Source organism: Coturnix japonica, chromosome 4 (genome assembly GCF_001577835.2).
Source record: "Coturnix japonica isolate 7356 chromosome 4, Coturnix japonica 2.1, whole genome shotgun sequence".
NCBI lineage: Eukaryota > Metazoa > Chordata > Aves > Galliformes > Phasianidae > Coturnix > Coturnix japonica.
In genome coordinates, this window is record NC_029519.1 from 41,239,642 (window position 1) to 41,259,497 (window position 19,856).

The following is a 19,856-nucleotide window of genomic DNA, read 5'->3' on the forward strand; positions in this document are numbered from 1 at the left end:
TATGACGTACGCGCAATAGGGAGACGCCTATCGGACCAATCAACGGCGCCTGCAGGGACGGAAGCAGCCAATGGTGAGCAGCGATCCTCGCGACCAATAGCAGCGCCGCTCCCCGCTCCTTTATAAGGCGCGGCGAGGGGCGGGAGTCCTTCTTCCCGCCGCGCGGCGGTGCGTGCAGGTTGTCTTGCTGCAGCCCAGCGATGGCAGGCGGCAGGGCCGCACCCGACGGGCGCTCGGCCCCTTGGCTCCGTAGTGCCGGAGCATCGCCTCGTGCCAGCGCGGTGCTCCCCTGGTGAACAACGCGGGGCTCGCAGCCCCCTCAGGTATAAAGAAAGAACAGAACCGTGAGCAGGGCCGCCCCGTCCGATGATGATGCTCAGTGCTGTTCACATCCCGACACGCCGTGACGAGCTCTGTCCGCCTGAGGACGGGCGGCCCCTCTCCCCTCGCACTGCGGTTCCGGTCCCTCCTGATCCCCGTGTCTCCCCGTGTCTCCCTGCCCGCAGGTCCCGGGCTGCGCTGACCCACGTTGCAGGAGCCGAAGCCCCGCCCGCCGACGTCCGGAAGGCGCCGGGAGCGCCCGGAAGCGGGAGGAGACGCCGCGGCTGCCACGTTGGAGCGGCCGGGACGGGGTGAACGGCGGGCAGAGAGCGGGTACAGCCCCGAGCTACAAGGTTTATCGCCTCCTTTGGTGCCCCACATGACGCGTGTGCTCCCCTCCATAACCCCTCGATAACCCCTCGATAACTGGGCTCGGGGCCACACGCAGCCTGAGGGGCCGTTCAGGCTGTTGTGAGGGGAAAACTGCCTGCTGGGCTCATCTTGTGTTTAATCGTTGTTTTTATCTTTCCAGCACGATGAAGCTGAAAGAGATCGATCGCACTGCCATGCAGGCATGGAGTCCTGCCCAGCAGCACCCCATTTACCTGGCGACTGGTGAGTTATGGGGGGCTGCTGCTAAGCGGTTCTGGTGGGAGGTTATCTGTGCTTGGAAGACTGTTGTACGGTTCCTTTGGGGCACAGAAAGGCTGACGCTCACAGAGCTTTTCCTGTTGGTGCTGGTTACTAAAATCCCCTGCAGGGGTCTGTGGATAGAATTGTATAAAAACACATTAATAACTAATTTAAAAAAGAGTGGTTCTGTCTCAGGGTCCTTCCTGCGAGGATGGTGGTTTTAATGTCCCCTCTTGTGCCGATCTGCTGTGCAACATCTCCATCTCATTGGTAATCGTGTTCCTTTGCAGGTACGTCAGCCCAGCAGTTGGATGCAAGCTTCAGTACAAACGCTTCCCTGGAAATATTTGAGTTGGACTTATCAGACCCTTCGCTGGACATGAAATCGTGTGCCACTTTTTCTTCCACTCACAGGTAGCGGTAATGGGGACTGTTGGCTATGGTACATGCCCAAAGAGTGATGCGTAGTGTTTGACTGCAGGTATTTAGTGGGGTGGCACCTGGGTGCCCTTGGTGCTGGGGACAGCTCAGGTGTCATTGTGAAAGAACTAAACTGGGGCTTTCAGGTGCTGCAGGCAGCTTGTGCACTCCCTGACTTCACTGTGCTGTTAGCTGGGAGCTGTGAATGTGTCTTCTGACCCCAGGGTGCCCCTCACATTCTGCAGAAAGCAAGATATAACTGTAGAAATTATCCATTTTGTACCCTGGCACATCTTGTTTGCACGTAGGTGCTTTGAAGGAATTCAGTTGTTGCAGCAAACTGGGTCATGTCTTGCATATGGTATCATATGTCCCCGTGCAGCTGTAAAGCTGTGCTGCCCTTACAGCTTTGGGTAGTTCTCAGCTCTTTACCCTACACTCCTTGGAAGCTGTGCCGCTCTCATCTAAGCGCCACGTGTCCTCCTGCATAGTGGTTGCAGTAGCTCTCCAGTAGCCACAGCAGTGGTTGCCACTCGTCACAGTGGAAGTGTAGGGTAAGTAGAGAAGAAGGCGACAATTTTCATCACTGTTGGAGCAGATCCATGGCTTTTTCGTATGAGCTTCAGGGGCAGCATAACCAATTGTGGTGAACTGAAACTGAGCGGAGCTGCAGGCAGTTACAGCAAGTCCCCAGTATGTCCAAGTGACTGCTTGGCCCTCACAGAGAAGCAATTTCTATCTCCCATGCTTCTGATATGAGTGGAAATAACTTTAGCTTCATTCTCCATTAACCACTTCACATCAGTAATTTAAGACCTAGCAGTATCAGGTAGTTTTACCAGATGTGGTTTCCTGGGTTTAAGTTTGGTTATCAGATGCAGAGGGATTGAAATGAGGGCTGCTTTTGCACGCATTGAGACTGTGGCCCTGTTTACAAACATCTTCCTGGTTTGAGTAAACAGCTGTTGCAGTGGCTTATGCAGGAGGAAACAAAGTGTTGTGCTGCTGGCTTTGATCTGTGTCATCTCTGTAGCGATAATTCCCTTGGCTGCTGCTGGGGCTTGCCCATCAGTGCCCTGCAGTCATTGCTTTTGTAATATGTGGGGAGGTGAGGAAGAGCCAGCAGAGCCACAGAATGCCTGAAGGCCTGAGCTGTGGGCAGAGCTGCTGTTGATACTCCTTAGTGATCCACTGGCGGCAGAGTGAGGAGTTTGAACCTGGATTTTGCCTTTTCTTAACCCATTTGAAATATAACTGATACTTTCAGAGCTTACTAACTGGCTTTTGCTTTACTGGGTTTCAGAACACACTTCTTACAGGCAGTATGCTGAACTCCTTTAAGAGTGCTTCCTTTGAGTGTTTGACTTTGCCCCCAGAAAATGACTTACAAATTAAATAGACAGAAATTGAATGTGGTAACAGGTTCTGTTACTTGTCCTCCCATGGAAAATTTCTAGGGGCTGTTATAGAACCGTATCTTGAAAAGGGCAAAGTGCAAAAGGAAAACGATTACACGATTAATTCGTTTTTGTTCCTCAGCCTTTTCTGTTTTCTTTTAGGATACTTAAGGCCTGTTGAATGTTGCTGACAGTACAATACTAATCCTCTCTGTTGATTGTTCCATTTCTTCTACCCTTGCCTAGTTACACGCTGAATTACAGAAATCAGGATACCCAGAGAAAGGGTTTGCCTGATACCGTAAAGTAGCTCGTCAGTGTAGTGTAAGCTTTCTGCTTGCCTAACATCTGTGATGTGGTAGTGTGTTGTTATATGTAGAAGAAAACTATGCTTTATGTGGTCTAATACCCAGGAATGCTGTTTTGTTTATTCAACAAGTTTGGTTTGAAGGAAATATGTGTGGGCTTTTTTTGTGCAGTGGCACGGAGGCTTGAAAGGGCTTGTGGAAGTGTATTTGATTCCTCTAATTCAGCTTGGGAAATAGATAGCGGTCCAAGTGACGTGTTTCTGATGTAAGTCATTTGCTGAGCGTCTAGTACTACAGATGGAATATTTGCACTTTCAGGAGCACTGATGAGGAAAAGGTTTGGGAGTTCTTTTCCAGCTCCATCTGTTTTTCTCTCCCTTGTACAACCAGCTGCCCACAGATAGCAGAGGCTCACCTCCAGGCTTATTGCTCGTATTATGGTGTTGGATGGCTGCAGCCTGTGTCTGTCTGTCGTGCAGGTACCACAAGCTGATCTGGGGGCCTCACAGCATGACCGCAGGCGAGAGAGTCTCTGGAGTCCTGATTGCTGGGGGTGAGAATGGGAATGTCATTCTGTATGACCCAGCCAAAATCATAGCTGGAGAATCCGAAGTGATAATTGCTCAGAAGGACAAGCACACGGGACCAGTGAGAGCACTTGATGTCAACATGTTTCAGGTGGGTTTTCGGTTGTTTATCATGTTCAGTCTTGGATGAGTGGCCTGTTTTAACAGATTGTTGCCACACACAGCTCTAAATATTTCACTTGGAAAAGGGAGTCAGAGCAAATACACCATGGTGCAGCCTCTTAAGGCAGAACTCTCAAGCTTTTCTCACTTGCTGATGAGAGTTTAGTTGCTTCTAGATTCAGCGGGTCAGCTTTTCCTCAGCCCCCCACCAGCTGCATGAGAACTGAGTTGATTTTGTTTCCTAAATAACGCTTCTGTCTATACACACTTACTTTTAGCAAGGCCACCCTTTGTTCATTGTGCCTTCTCTGAAGAGCTTCCTCTCTTTCTGTCCCTTATGAAGTTAGGACTTGCATGTCAGCGGCTGTAGGATGCAGACAAAGGGTGCTCGGTGCCACTAAACCACATCACACTGCCTGGATGTTTGCATCCTGGCCACAGGATTGGGCTGGAGGCTCAAGTGCCATGTTCCCTCCAGCCAGCCCGGCCCTGGGGCAAAATGCTGCTTCCCCATCTGCTCTATCCTAGAAATGTCAGCACTGGGCCCTCTGTGGCTGTAGCTTCTTCACATGTTTGCCATGCAGTGGAGGAACCCTCAGTGAGACAGAAATCTTGTTCTTGGCACACTGGTCTGATTTGGTGTGGGGAGTTCCTTTACTTACTTGGCATTTATCTTCAATCTCTGGTGTTGCTGCTTTTCCCTTAAGAAGAAATTGGCACAGACTCGTCAGTCTGTGGCTAAGACTGCAAAAGCTGGTGCTGAAAATACTCTTACCATATTTTAACGTGTCTTACAGACTAATCTGGTGGCCTCTGGTGCTAATGAGTCTGAAATCTATATCTGGGACTTAAATAATTTTGCCACACCGATGACTCCGGGAGCAAAGACACAGGTACTAGATAGGTATTCATGAAATACTGCAGAGTAAACTAATGGAAAACACGAATGTTACTTAGGATGTGAGCTCATTAAGACCGACAGCTTTGAAGCTGCCTGGGGGTGGGGGAGAGTGTTAAAATTTAACTTGAGTATCAGTTAATTGCAATTAACAGTGAGCTGCATTTCTGGCAATCTTAGTTACAGTCTATGTGGTAAAACAAATAACGAATACCTTCATATTAATGTAAGTAAAACCAAGTTCCTTTGCTGTATGTTGTTCCTGAGTGACTTTAGTTTGTTTTCATGTGGTCATTTTGAAGGAAGCTTGCTTTTGTTAAGGATTCCTGTGTAGGATTTTCTGTGCTGGGAGGTCTGTTTTTAAGCTGTGCAGTCTTTTAGTCCATGTGCTTATTGACTTTAGGGAATGCAGTGCGCCAAGAAGGGCTGGGTTAGCATTGCTTTTCTGTTCTGGGGGAAGGAAGTAGAAAAGCTAACAAACTTTCCCCACTCCTTAAGACATTATTTTGGAAAGGGTGTGACAGGCTGTGCTGTTTGTGTGGCAGCCTCTTGAAGACATCAGCTGCATTGCGTGGAACAGGCAAGTCCAGCACATCCTGGCCTCCGCCAGCCCCAGCGGTCGAGCTACTGTGTGGGATCTCAGGAAAAATGAACCCATCATCAAAGTCAGCGACCACAACAACCGGGTGAGTTAGCTCTGGCACAACTGCATCGGTACTTACAGGGAAGTGCAGGTGGCTTGGATGTCACTGGCAGAGCTTGGCAAGGATAGGTCGTGGTGATGGAACACCACAGAAGAATTTAACCCATGACCTGATTACCCCTACTCCCATATGCTTAAAGCCATCACACCTCCCATGCTGTCAATACAGAAAAGAGCCCACTTATCTTATGGAGAGTGAAATATTTGTATGATTTGTTATAAATATAAGTGAGTATTGCTATAAAAACACTGAGGGTGTAGCAAGTTCAGGATAAAATTTACGTGTGTGTGCTCCTGAATGAGCTGCTTGGTCACTGCATTCCTGCTCAGATAAGCTTCCTAACTTCATATTTTACATATCTGTTCCTTGATGTAATAGCAGTACGGTAAGCTGTTTTCACTGTGTAATTGTAATGCTCTGATGGAGCTTTCATGTGATGATAGCCTCTGCGTAATGATGGCTTTTATTAAAATACCAATAAATACTAAAGTAGTGAAAAAACTCTGTTCAGCTGCTTTTACAGTATTCTTGTATTAAAACAGTTATAAACAGGAGAGCCTTCAGGATCTCACTCCAAGTCTCGCTCGTGGAGATGAGGACAGTATCCCAATCTCAGTGCAGTCAGAAGCAACATCCAGAAGTACAGCTGCTAATTGGCATCTTGAGATTGTGTTTTCCTTGCAAATCTATTTAGACTGGTGGCCTTCTGTCCTTTAGCACTATGTGGTTACCCTGTGCTGTGGCACAATGTTATCCCTTAGATGCACTGTTCGGGCCTGGCCTGGCACCCCGATGTTGCTACCCAGATGGTTTTGGCTTCGGAGGATGACAGGTTACCCGTGATTCAGATGTGGGACCTTAGATTTACCTCCTCTCCACTGCGTGTTTTGGAAAGCCATACGAGGTACGAGACGCTTGTTGTGACCTGCTGCTCTTTAATGTTCACACTGTTTATGACTATAGCAGTTAGTTCATCTCACTGTTTGTGTGGTTCCCTACCAATGCTTGCTTAGGTGGAGCCACTTTCCAGCAGCAAGCAGTGTTGGATACTGCTGGCTGGAAGGGAATGGGCCTCACATTAAAAATAACTTTAAAGTTCCTGGTTTGCTTCTGTTCTGTTTGAGAAGCAGCTGGACTGCAAGGTCGGCAGTAGATTGATTTACGTAAAGAGCAGCAGTGTCTGTGTTGCAGCTACCGCCAAAACTGCTGCCAGTCGCTCAGCTGATACAGATTTTCTGCTAATAAAAAGCTGTCAGAATGTTGATAATCACTGTTTCAACCTATTAGTTTGCATAAAATGTGTTAATGATGGTGCAATCAGTCGAACCATTTGAGTGGATTGGTAACCATATCTGCATACAGAAGTGTTGAATTTAATTTTATTTAATTGAATTTTATTTATGGTGACTGTACCTTTACAGCTACTCATGCAAAAAACAGAAGAAGGAGTGGGGAGGACATTTTGACGTAGACTGCTCAGCTACTGTAGCAACTTGCTGACAAACATGCTGTATCACCATTTTGCATTCGTATTAATATGTTACTTGGTTGTGACTTCTCACACAGGGGTATATTGGCTATTGCTTGGAGTATGGCAGATTCAGAGCTGCTACTAAGCTGTGGGAAGGATGCCAAAATACTGTGTTCAAACCCTAACACGGGCGAGGTACTGTATGCACATCACTTACTAAAAACTGTTTGGAGGTGTCATGGTGTTATGTAAAGCAGCAATTTAAGAGCAGTTGATCTGTTTTCAAGCACTTTCACTAATTTTTGCAATATGGACTTCTTGCTTGTTGTGTGGGCAAGATCATTCTGCAGACAGGGAGAGATGTGCTGTCAGAATCCAGACTTGGCTGCAGAAGTGTAAGGCAAAAGGTGGGATAGCAGGTGTGTGATCCAAGCTGGATTCTGAGCTGGGGAGCTCTACGTTTGGGTGACTCATACTGCATAGTTTGATGTAAAATAAAAACCTTTTCCTGGGAGACAGTGATGCAGTTACTGCTTGGCCCCCTCAGCAAAACTTTAGTAGACAAGCAAAGAACAAATCCTTTCTTTGAGATTAAATGTCTCTTGTAGTGGTAAACTTGTCTGTTCTGGGCCAGGAGAAACTCCTGGGAGCAGCATAGGTTTTAACTCTCCCAGTTGTCCCCCAGAACATACTGCCTTTGGAGCCTGGGTGTGTTCCCATGTTTTGTGGATGAGTTACCACGAGTTCCAGCAGCTCGTCACAATGCACAGAGCCAAGTCAGTAGCTGCACGTGCAGCACAGAAATACACTGCCTGCTTAGCTGACCATATGTGGAATAAACAGAAAAGTCAATGGGAATAGGAGATAAAGCAGTGGTGTGTGGTGCTGGATTGTCACGTCCTCATTGTTAGTGTGTATGGGTGATGTGGGGGCTGCTGGGGAGCAAGAAGAGCAGCTTCGTCTCTGGGCACACAGGAAAGTTGCTGTTGCTGCTCATGGTATTTCATATTCACTCTGATGTACCGGACTTGTTTCTGCTGCCCAGGTTCTCTATGAGTTGCCCACAAACATGCAGTGGTGCTTTGACATCCAATGGTGTCCCAGAAATCCTGCCATCCTCTCTGCAGCTGCATTCGATGGACGGATCAGCATTTACTCTATCATGGGAGGCAGCACGGACGGGTTGAGGCAGAAGCACGTTGACCAGGTACTGAGAAGCATGAAGCTAAGAAAATGGTTAGAAAGGGGATAAAGCATGGGTTTGTGGGTAGCCTTTGGAGGGTGTCCCAACTGTGTGCTTGCAGGAGTACTAATCTGCTGTAGAAAAAAGAAACAGTTCAGTTTATTGGAGATGATGTCTCACTCTAGGTTTTGTGGGTTTTTTCCACACCTTTTTATTTTCAAAGCTTTCATCCTCATTTGGGAACCTTGACCCATTTGGGACAGGACAGCCTCTCCCACCCCTGCAGCTTCCCCAGCAGACTGCACCACAGAGCGTCGTTCTGCCCCTAAAGAAACCCCCCAAATGGATCCGGCGACCTGTGGGAGCATCGTTCTCTGTGAGTAGGGACCGTGTCTGGGCACAGCTGGCCAGGCAGGAGGGAGATACAGGTAGTGGTGGCACCTGCAAAGCACATCTGAAACAGGGGAATTTGTCATTGTGTTCCACATCATGAGAGTGTGCCCTGTTTGCTGGGGTGACAGGAGATGCTCAAAACAGCATCTGGACTGGGCATTTGGGACAGCATGCCAGCAAAAGCATGACAAAAATGCTTGGAGAAAGAAATGGGGAGGCATTGTGTTGCCCAGAGGCACTTCTTTCTGTTTTGGAATTGAGGGCTTTGCTTTTACTTGTGTAGTGTTTGCTTTGAATAAACAAATGTATTATTGGAAGGGACAAGTTGGGCAACTAGCTGAGATTTCAGTCCAGTTTGTAGGCATTATATGGCTCAGCGTGGAGAAAGATAACTAGGTATGCTCTGATGGAAGGTAGCAGGAGCCCCTGAAACAGCACACAGGCCTGGGCTCCTCTCTCATTGTAGGAGTTGCAGAGAAGCTGTATGACAGGCAGGCAAGGCCCTGCTTTTCATGAGAGCAGGGTCATTTGCTCTTCAGCTACCACCAGTGCCTTGCTTTCTGGACTCTGAGGCTGTTTCCCAAGAGAATTAATGAAGATTTTTAGGCAGACAGTCTACTTGAAATGGATTGCTGTGCCAAAGTACTGCCTTTGTTTTTATCAGTGTGTCTGCTTATTCGTCATCTCATCCACAAATTAAATGCAGCTTTTCTCCTCTCAAGTAGAAGCAATATTGCCTAGCCACTGATTGATGTGTCATTTTATAACAGTTTATTTCCTTGTCCTGGTTTTCCAATTTGTCAGCCTCTTTCTTGGCCATAGTTTTTGTAATGCTCACTTTGGTCTGGCCTGTGTCAGTTGACTTTAAGCTATAAAATGAAATCGTATTCTAGGCACCATTTAATGTTGTTTTTTTTTTTCCTTTCCTTTCTGTTGGTTTTATTTCTTTCTAAATTTCAATTCAATTCACTGCCGAAATTGTTTGAATTTGTAAACAGGCTGCTGTAAGTAGGGTACACATGATACTTGAGCATCTATTTAATGATGCATAGGGTTTTTTAGTGTGTTGTGGGCTAACCCTAGTAAGCCCCTGAACCTCGTTTACCTGCCCACTGGCTCTCTTACAGTTGGATTAGGTACAGAATCAGAAGGATAAAAGTGAGAAAACTCATTAATTGAGATAAAGCCGGTTTAAATAGATAAAGCAAAAGCTGCATGTGGAAGCAAAGGAGGAAGGAATACGTTCACCCCTTCCTACTGGCATGCAGATGTTTAAGCATTGAAGAAGCAGGGCTTCATCATGCATAGTGGGTATTTGGTAAGAGAAATGCCATAACTCAAGATGTCCCCCCATTTCCTCCACTCCTTGCTGGAGGGGGAGCTTGAGACACAGAATACTCTGATGTGGTGTAACTGTCATGTAGCAACAGTTAAAACAGGGGTGTGGTGTCAACGCTATTTCAATCACCAGTCCAAAACATAGCACTGCATGGGCTGCAGTGAACAAAATTAACTGCTGCCACACCTTGTACAGCACTGTCATAGCACCAGATACTCACAGACCCATTTCTCAGGTCTCACACACACTTATCCAGCGAGCTGCTTTATTGCATGGGAATGTGGGGTGGTGATACAAGCTGATATTTGTTTGCTGAATGATCATTTATGTATCAAATGAAAACATGTGCGTGTGTTATGTATGCATAGTTTTTTCACACATATCCAAGTGCGTACTTGCATTTTTACATGCTCTGCTTGTGTCTTTATTCCAGTTTGGAGGCAAGCTGGTTACATTTGAGAATGCCAAGCCTCAACAGCAGCCAGGCATTGATCAGCAGCCGCAGCGTCACTATGTCTATGTGAGTCAGGTCGTTACAGAGAAGGAGTTCCTGGCACGTTCAACACAGCTGCAGGAGGCTGTGCAGTCTGAAGGCTTTGTCAGCTACTGCCAGAAGAAAATCGATGTGGCCCAGGCTGACTTTGAGAGAAACGTGTGGGCCTTCTTAAAGGTAACAACTGAGAGCAGTCCAGGAGTTTTCATTAGCAGGGAAAGTCATTGCAATAAGGATTTCTTCTCCACATTATAGTGTTCTAGCAGAAGGGATGTTGGGAATGATGAGTGTGGACTCTGGTGCACGTAATCTCTTTTAGTAGGGTGGCCCAACAGAAAAATGAGGGTCCTTAGAGCCTGAGGTCTTCGTTGGCTTCATAGGTGACCATGAGAGCAACAAGGACTTGGAAGAGGCATCCTCTGTTTTTGTCATTCCCTTTCACTACATCTTTTAAGTGCTTCACTGTTTACTATGAACATTTAGAAGATCCCAAATGAAGCAGGTATGCACAGTTTACCTGCAATAATCAGACTGAAGTCTTGCCTACCTGCTCAGATGCTCAGTTCACTGAAGACCTTGTCGGGTTTTTTTTTTATTTGTTTTATTTTATTTTCCTTGATGCTTTCTTGTCAGTTGCTGGCTCTCACTGAGTATTTTTTCCAATTAAGTGAAAAGTCAGTGGGTGAGTGTATGGAAATCATGCATTGCAATCTAGTCTTCTTTTTTTGAAGGTGAACTTTGAAGAGGATTCACGTTCTAAATATCTTGAGCTGCTGGGATACAGGAATGATGATCTGAGGAATAAGGTAAGCGTGCCTGAGAGCTGTGCTTGTGTTAAATACTTTGCTGATGGATTTATCTGCCAAGTACAGCCTTGTATAACCAAGGTATTCATTTATGTGTGGGATATTGTAAGAGCCATTAGTGATAGCCACAGGCTATTCCAGCACAATAAACTTCTTTCTACAATGCTGTTTTCAGTGTGTTTCTCAGCAGGTAGCATTTGTCAGCGCCTGAACTTTCCTAATAGCTTGTAGGTACAAGTGTTAGCAGTGCTGCAGGATCTTCTGTACAAACATGGCAGACTCGAGTATTTGTGTTATTTGTGGAATTCCTTTGTATCAGAGAGGACTGAATATCTTGAGTAATTTTGGAATTCTTACAGCAATCGCAATTTGCTTTAGGCATTTTGTTAGTTAAGCCATCTTGGAATACAGCTCTACAATGGGAACTTCAAAGCAGCCAACAGACTTCACAGTCTAATCTACATCTGAGCTTCCCATGCTGATGAGAAATTTTTGCCCATCCAGAAGCTTTGATATCTGGTACAATTTGTTCATGTGACTTGATTGAAGATACACCCTTATTTTGTATCACCGCTGAATCTGATCTGTTCTTAGGCTTTTTGATTCAGGAACTCATAAGCCATGAGTGTCCGACTTTTTGTCTTACCTGGGCCATATTGAGTGTAGAGGAAGTTGTCTTGAGCTGCATGTAAAACATATAATACAGTTAAATATATAGGAGCAGAAAATTTTCATCAAGAATATGAAGCCAGCAGGTCAGACAGGTATGCTGTAAGCATTCTGACAAGCCTAGAATAGTCATTTTTTGTGTGGGATGTCACTCATAATTAAGATAAAAGAAAACCGAGATCACACACGGCTACATTTGGAAAGGCAAAGTCTGAATTATCAGGAAGCAATTTCTACTTCTTGGAAATGGAGGTGGAAGAACATTCTTAGCTTGGTGGTGTGATGCTGCACATTGTGACTCTTAGCTGCTTGCAGTGCTGAGCTCAGGAACTTGTCAAATGCTTTCCCAGTTGTGATGGAATGGTTTTGAATGTCTGATTTATTGCTATTGTGTCAAGCTAACATTTTGTTTTGAAAGCGTCTCCATAAAAATGACACTGTTTACCAATTAAATGCTAAACTTAGGATTATAGACAATGTTTTTGCTGGCAGTTTGTCCTTGAATCTAAACTTTTTCATTTATCATTTGTCTTACACATATGATCAGAAATGGAAGAAAACAAAACACAAGAAAACAGCTCCAACTAATATATCTTCTGCCTATATTTTAAATTCCGTTCATTACATTTCATGCAGTTTTAAGGGCCCCAGAATGAATCCGGAGTCATGATTTGTCTTGGCAAGTGGTAAAAGCTGGGAATTTGAACTCTGATGTACATTGGAAAGTCCTACCACAAGGCCACGTGCCTGCTGTGTCTGGAAACTGCTTTCAAACCAGTTTGTTGCTCCAGCAAGATTGTTACTGCTACGTTATTCCCTCATCAGGGCACACAGAGGGTTTCTTCTTGTATGCTCTGATATTATTTTTATTAGTGTGGTTTCCAGCAGCCCTAGTGAGGTTTGAGGCCCTCAGGTTAACAATAAAAGATTTAAAGGCACAGAGCAGCTCTTGTTTCCATCAGAGATTGGGGTGCACAGGGCTTAGTTGTAATTCCATCACCAGACTGAGAAAATGGCTCTAACTTCATGTTAACTGTTTTGCAAGCAGCATACCAGCTACATTTATTAGTTGTGCAGTCTGAGAGTAGTCTGTCTCTAAAGGAAAAGGGCACTTCCTTAACAAATCTTGGTTCTTTTCAGATTACATCAGCTCTGAATCTGAATAAAGAGTGTTGTGCAGATGGCGAACTGGGAGAGGTAAGCAAATGAATGCACATTCAACTCCACACATAGTATTAGAGTGCCCCAGAATAAGTCGGTTTCAATCCAGAGCATGATGAGTGGCTGCATTCAATAGGATGAACATCTCTGTTTAGAGAAAACAGGACTACTATTTTCCCCTCATTTCCCCTTGTTTTTTAGCAGCAGGCTGTCAGTCCCAAGATATCAATTCCCAAGTCTCAGATATCCTTCCCTCTTGCTCTTTTGCTACCTATGTGTAGCCTTCTGTTGCAAAGTATGTTCCTGTGAAGTTGGGCAGAGCTTTGCCTGCCTGCCAGCTGGTGTCAAGAGCAACACAGGCTTTAGAGGTAAAAACAAACAAACAGACTTGGGAATGTGCATCTGTAATGCTTTCCTGACTGACTAACTCAAAGGATGCTGGTGTTGCTTGTGCTCTACACAATCTGGATGTCACGTGTAGCTGCCTAATGGTGGGGGGAAAAAAAAGGCTACACATTCTTAAGCAACTAAGCTGAGAAGTTTTACCATGCAATAGCAAAAAGCAAGGAGATAGAGGGTTTCTGCCATGTTCATTGTATTTGCGCATATACTGTCAATTCGTTTCTCTGCTTTGCAGACTGGCTCTGACTATGATGAGAAGTTGGCTATTCTCTGCAGTGCAAATTACTTCTTTCTTTCTCTTGTCTGGCTTTCTCCTTTATTGTGACATCTTCTCTTTGCTTAAGGCTCCCACAGAATCTGATGTGCCTTTACTGAACAAAGGGGATGAAGGCCAGACTGCAGAGGAGCATTTCTTGGGAGAGGTATCTATTATCCTCTAGACTAACCCTGTTGACCTCCTGTGTATTTACTTTGTTACTCTTAAGAACATTTCATCTTTTTGCCTTTTTTCCTGCTATTATCTGTGGATGTACAAGTGTTATTGAGAATGAATAATGTGTGGGCTCTTGTTAAGTTCCATGGGGTTTTCTTATCAGTCTTGGCCAACACTAGAATAGATTTTGGTGGCATTGAAGGACAAGTTCATTTTGTAACAGTCCAGTTGGCACCAGAGCCAAGGACTTCCATCCACTCTCATTTTTCACTCTGACATTTACCTAACACGTACTAAATGATCTCCTACCACAACTCTAATTGAATTTCTCTTTTAATGCCTTTCCTAACCGCTTTCTTCTCTCCCTCGGGTTAATAATTACCAAGCAGTCGGCTTATTACTGCTCTGATTCTAGATAGAACCTTTTGCAGTGATGTAGCTGTGATGGTGGGAATATCAGTTCTCAGCATCACTCTCACTGGCATCCCAGTGCCAGCCCGTTTGCACCTGAAGGGATAAAGTGCAGCCTTGGTAGCACTGTGGGAGACTGTTACTGCTGGGGGCTGGAAGTGAAAGAGAAGGGAGGATATATCTGATCTTCTGGTGGTTGTTTTGCCTTGGGGGGTTTGTGTGATTGTGGGCCTTGGGTACACCTGTACAAAGCAGTACCCAAGAGCTGGGTGGTATTTGTGGTTGGTGGGTGGGCTGGTGCACTTCTGCTTGCATAAGCCTTTGATGACAGTAGATCTGGTTGTTTCAGTGTTATTCCTCCCCCCAGCCTGGCATCTGTTGTAGGAAAAAACAAGACCAAACCAAGAGTGCTTGTATAATGGCACATTTACACACACTGTAAGTCTTTGATAAATCTAGGATTTTCTCAGTGACTTTGTGCAGTCACTAGAGGAAGCTGATGCTCTTCTGAGTGAATGACCCTTTAGATGACTGGCAGTCTGGAGGTCTGCCTTACCTTATAGTGCAAGAGCTGGGTTTTTAAGGCTATGTGTGTGTATTCCAAATGTATATGTGATCTCAAAAATTTTGCTCTTCCTTTCCATTAGAGGGCCAAGGACAACAAACAAGAAACTGAAGACTTGGGATCTGCAAGGAAGACTTTTAATATCTCTGTCAGTGGAGGTATAAATATATATTTATATATATAAATTTATATTTAATTACATAGGGATCATACCTTTCCTACATCAGATTACTTTGCAGATAAGGTTATGGCAGAACTGGATGGAATCACCAGCTGTTGCTTTTTTAATTCATTTTATACCATCATTTGAAAATGAACTGCTCTCTTGCAGATGTGGATGGTTTGATTACCCAGGCTTTGCTGACTGGTAACTTTGAGAGCGCCGTAGATCTCTGCTTGCACGATAATCGCATGGCTGATGCCATTATCTTGGCCATCGCTGGTGGACAAGAGCTGCTTTCTAGGACACAGGAAAAGTACTTTTCTAAGATACAGAGCAAAATCACCAGGGTATGTATTTCTGCTAAGAGCCAACAGGCACATAGGCTTTTGGCAACCTCTTTTTCACCTTATAAGTTTTCTTGCCTTTTTCATAGGTCAGAGGTAAGCTGGTAAACATTCAAGTCTTCTACACAATCTCAGAGCACAAGTATTTATTGTGTTTTAATACAGCTTATTGGTAAGGAAAGAAGAGGCACAGTACCTGGATAGTGCTTTCCTAGAGCAGGGCTGACTGCTGCCAAGTATGGTCGTTTTAGGAGTTTGGGCACCCGGCCTCACAGGCTGCAGCCCAGAGGTAGAATTTTGTTGGTCACCATCTGTGATCCAGTTTCAGACAGGAATAGTTGGCATTTTTAGTAGCGGATGAATGAAAAGAGGAAAAATCTCTGCAGGTTTTCTCTGCCCGTTTAGTATTTTCCCGTGGTTGGCCTAAACTAAGGAGAGCTTTGTAGTGGATGGTGGATGTGTTCTTTACTGCAGTTCATCCTATGGAGAAAAATGTTTTCATGGAGAGTTGAGCTGTTATCTGTGCTAAGAAGTGAGTGTTGACCTTGCAGTTGTTTATAGTTGTTGTTCAGGTGTTTGTTTCTTTTCCGGTCCCAAATGTCATGCCTACTGTTTGTTCAGCTGTTTCTGAGCTGAAACTCTTGGCATGACAGGGGCTTTGTTCACTAAATAGCAGCACAGCTGCCAAGTCTGCCTTTTGTGAGAAGCAGAATCGCTGGAAACAAAGTTTCTGATGAAAGAAACCGAAATTTTGCTTTTGGTAATTGTGAAGAGATGACTCGAGTACATGTGTGAAGGGTAGGGGCACTAGAGCCAGCTCAGGGTATTGCTGCTAATTGGCTTCTTGCTTTGAGCAGGGCCCTCAACTGCCTCTCGCTTGACACTGAGAGCTTAAAGCTGAATAAAACAGTGAACTTCACAAAAAAATGCTTCTTGCTGGGCTTTGTGTAGAAGGTCTGTGACTCAATATTTGGCATAATGCATCTTCAGCTACAAAACCAGTGCTGAAGAAAGACCATCTGCAGCAATCCCAGCTTGCAGAGATGTCTGTATTTTGTTGCACATTCTCTAGTAAGAGTAATTGGCCTGTGGTACCTGAGCTTGTTCTGTGATTTTTCAGTGGGCCCCTTTGAGAATAAAGTTGACTCTTGTGGAGCTTTTGACTTGCAGTACCACACCTGCCACAGCCCTGGTTACACTTGAATATTCAAATTGTACTGTATCAAAAGAAATCCTACCAAAATCTTAACTGTGGTCTTTTCTTCGGCTCCAGCTCATCACTGCAGTTGTAACAAAGAACTGGAAGGAGATTGTGCAGTCTTGTGATCTACAGAATTGGAGAGAGGCTTTGGCTGCTGTGCTCACTTATGCCAGGCCAGATGAGTTTGCAGCCCTTTGCGGTAAGGAAGCTTTGCAGACTGGATGATATTTATCCCGCTTACTACAAAACTCTCCATTTGCACTGTTGTTGTCCTTCAGGTAAAATGCCATAATGCAAGGTGGGATCTGCAAGGTGGTTAACCAGCATTGTCTTGACTAATGTTTTCCTTAGATCTCCTGGGTAACAGACTGGAGAGTGAGGGGGACAGCTTGCTGCGGACACAGGCTTGTCTCTGCTACATTTGCGCTGGCAATGTGGAAAAGCTTGTTTCCTGCTGGAGCAAAGTTCAGGATGGAAACAGCCCCTTGTCTCTTCAGGTCAGTACGTCCATGACAAAGGAAGTTGGAAGTAATGCATGGGGATCATATGGCACTTAAATCAAATGGCTGAGGGTAGAGCTTTGTTGATAGGATCATAACTGTTGGAAAAGACCTGTAAGATGATCTATTCTGACCCCATCCCCACCATGCCCACTAACCATGACCCTCAGTGCCACATCTCCACACTTCTTGAACACCTCCAGGGGTGGTGACTGTACCGCCTCCCTGGAGACAATAGCTGTGTGTATATCAAGATGCAAACGTTTTGATTCTGGAATGGGTACTTTTAGCAGAAATAACTTGTAATATGATATCAGAAAATGTGTTGTGAAACAAAATAGCCCCAAGGTCTACTCCATTGTTGGTGGTCACACTAATATACTTCCTGTGTAGAGGGCCCATAGGTAGCTGTAGCACTAAGTGTTTTTATAAAGAAGTGACTTTGAGTGTTCACATATTTTGTGATAGATGCACTTTGGACGTTTCTGCTTTTGGAATAGATCACTTAGACATTACGGAGGAGGAATCTAATAAATGATTTAAATTGCAAGAGAAGCTGTGGGAAGGTTCATATGAGTGTTTTCTCCAGGGGTTTGCATGTATGAGGTTTGGTTTCCGGCAGCGAGAGATCATATATAGCAAATATCTTGGGGGAATAGGAGGATTGATGACAGTGAGATGAAGCAGTTATTGAATAATTTATTTTATGGTATAATCTTAGTTTCTTCCATCTGTTCAGGGCCTTTGAAGGACAAGTTTGTGAGAGAACTCAAAGTAATGCTGCCTGGCCATACCCCTCTCTATCTTTAGAAGATTGAAGGAAATGGAATAATTTGAAATTTTACTTGATTTTTCTTTTTCTGCACTTGCAACTTTTTGGAAGTGTCCTACACATCCAAAGCAAGATTTAAAAGAGGGTTTGAACGTTGATGTTGGTAAATTAATGTTTGCAGCACCTTCTAATGTAATGCAGAAGTTTGGGCTTCTCACTGAATGAGAGGGGTTCTGCAGGGTTGCTGAGGAGCACGTTAGCCAGGACCTCCTTCCCCCTGCTCTTCTCATTTCCCTGTTTTCTTTGACCCGTTCTTCTAGGATTTAATAGAGAAGGTGGTGATCCTACGCAAGGCTGTACAGCTCACCCAGGCTGTGGACCCTAATGCTGTGGGGGCCCTTTTGGCTGAGAAGATGAGTCAGTACGCCAACCTCCTGGCTGCTCAGGGCAGTATCGCTGCGGCTCTGACCTTCCTGCCTGCAAACACTGACCAGGTACGTGGCCTTCAGGCTTGATGCTCCCTCTCTGTTAATAGGCCAGCTTTAAGCAAAGATGTCAGTGTAGTGCAGTTATCATTGGAAAAGCTGCTCAGGATGTGCTGGTGCTTTTCCCCCTTGGTGTGTTGACCTTGCTGAACTGGCAGAAGTACATGACCTTGTTCAACTATGTATTTTCTCAGTTGTCATTGCAGACGGTGTCTGCTGGCAAGGCTGTTTTTGTTGTTGTAAGCCAGCCATGTTTCTTCTGCAAGAAGGACTTGAGTCAAATAAAGCAGATCAGGCTTCTGAGACACAAACTTGTTGGTGTGTGGCTGGTAAATCACTTGCTGGGATTCACTGGGTGGCAGTCAGTGCACTCAACCTTCCTTTGCTGTCTTTTTTGCAGCCAAACATTGTGCTGTTACGGGACAGGCTTTGCAGAGCCCAAGGGGAGTTGCCAGCAGGACAGGAGGCCATCAAGGCACCATATGAGAGACAGCCCATGCCCAAGGATCGAGCTGGCCCTGTGGCGGGACAGGTGCCAGGACCTCAGAATTCAGCACAGCAGTACTACCAACAGGTAAATTGATTGTGGTATTCAGTGCAAGACATCACATGCTTGGGTTCTGGAAAATGATGGCAAGAGCACTTTGTTTTCCTTTCTTCTGGTCCAAGCTGGGGTTCTAATATGTACCCAGAAAGCACCTTGGGATAATCATTTGTGCTGCTCTTCAATCAGTAGAGATGATTTGTTCCTTGCCTGGAAACGTCTCTTACACCTTGCCAAGCAGCCCATGGTTGAATATCAGGTTGAAAGCCTCTCAGCTAACTGCAAGCATAGCATAGGTAGCACGGACAGCAGGTGGGGCAATAGAACAGAACTGGACATGAGCTGTGCCAGAAGGGAAAGACCTGGTGAGTATGGGACTAAGGGAGCTATGAAGACAGGAAGAGGAGAACCAAGGAGACCCGAGATGGATGTTCTGCTTTTAGCTTCTGGGCTGAGGATGGCATTGCACTGAACTACAAGGTAGGATGTCAGCCACTGCCAGAGTGCAGTGCAGTGGGCAGCTCTGGTTGTGTGAATGCTGAAAGTATCTCAGCACAATGCTAGAGCTGGCCTTCCTATGCAGGAGAGGTCTCCCAGTGCTGCCCTTCAAATATTCTGCCTGTCAGAATAGTGGGATCAAGGTGGAAGAAGGGCTGAAGAGCAATGGGGAGCTGGGCTTTGCTGTGTCCCTCTTTATGTCAATGGTTGTGGGTCCCTTTGCCTTTTTTTTGAGGCTGTTAACAAGTCAGCATTCAGAAGGGACAAAGCCTTTATCCCATTCATACAGCATTACCTCACTAATGCAATTACACCTGACTTCGTTTGCATCATTGCCAATAATTAATTCAGCTATTCTTTCTTGTATGTCTGACCTTCCTCCTTGTAAAAAGCAAGATGCTATGTTTGGCTGTGGAAAGCAGCATGTTACCTCTAGATGGCGTGAGTTTAGCAATGATTTTCAAAACACTGTTCCCATTTCTCCTATGACCTCGGGAAAGCTATGATTAAAGAAAGCCCTGCAGGTGATTGAAAGCCAGGAGTATCACAAGCCCCAGGAGCACACTGTGAGTGAGTTGCTCTCAGTGCTCTTGGTCTCCATAGGAGCTCATGCCAAGCATGAGCTACAGCAGGGACTTCAAGCAGGCAGGGCC

General features: G+C 45.2%; 1 protein-coding gene across 14 annotated transcripts in view; it reads left to right on the forward strand.

Moving 5' to 3' along the window:
* The first annotated feature begins 144 nt into the window (after positions 1–144).
* Positions 145–19,856, forward strand: part of SEC31A (SEC31 homolog A, COPII coat complex component) — a 32,197-nt gene continuing 12,485 nt past the window's right edge. For 8 of the 14 annotated variants that reach the window (XM_015861548.2, XM_015861553.2, XM_015861557.2 and 5 more), the window contains exons 1-21: positions 146–323; positions 507–674; positions 854–936; positions 1,245–1,368; positions 3,559–3,757; positions 4,566–4,661; positions 5,212–5,352; positions 6,132–6,274; positions 6,937–7,036; positions 7,887–8,048; positions 8,248–8,400; positions 10,190–10,426; positions 10,981–11,055; positions 12,865–12,921; positions 13,632–13,709; positions 14,779–14,854; positions 15,028–15,206; positions 16,477–16,603; positions 16,756–16,901; positions 17,997–18,170; positions 18,562–18,735. In XM_015861548.2, coding sequence (XP_015717034.1) covers positions 858–936; positions 1,245–1,368; positions 3,559–3,757; positions 4,566–4,661; positions 5,212–5,352; positions 6,132–6,274; positions 6,937–7,036; positions 7,887–8,048; positions 8,248–8,400; positions 10,190–10,426; positions 10,981–11,055; positions 12,865–12,921; positions 13,632–13,709; positions 14,779–14,854; positions 15,028–15,206; positions 16,477–16,603; positions 16,756–16,901; positions 17,997–18,170; positions 18,562–18,735 — 2,520 coding nt within the window. In that variant the 5' untranslated portion in view covers positions 146–323; positions 507–674; positions 854–857. Of the gene's footprint in view, positions 324–506; positions 675–853; positions 937–1,244; positions 1,369–3,558; positions 3,758–4,565; positions 4,662–5,211; positions 5,353–6,131; positions 6,275–6,936; positions 7,037–7,886; positions 8,049–8,247; positions 8,401–10,189; positions 10,427–10,980; positions 11,056–12,864; positions 12,922–13,631; positions 13,710–14,778; positions 14,855–15,027; positions 15,207–16,476; positions 16,604–16,755; positions 16,902–17,996; positions 18,171–18,561; positions 18,736–19,856 lie in introns of all 14 variants that reach the window. The other 6 variants (XM_015861544.2, XM_015861546.2, XM_015861550.2 and 3 more) reach the window with 3 other exon arrangements.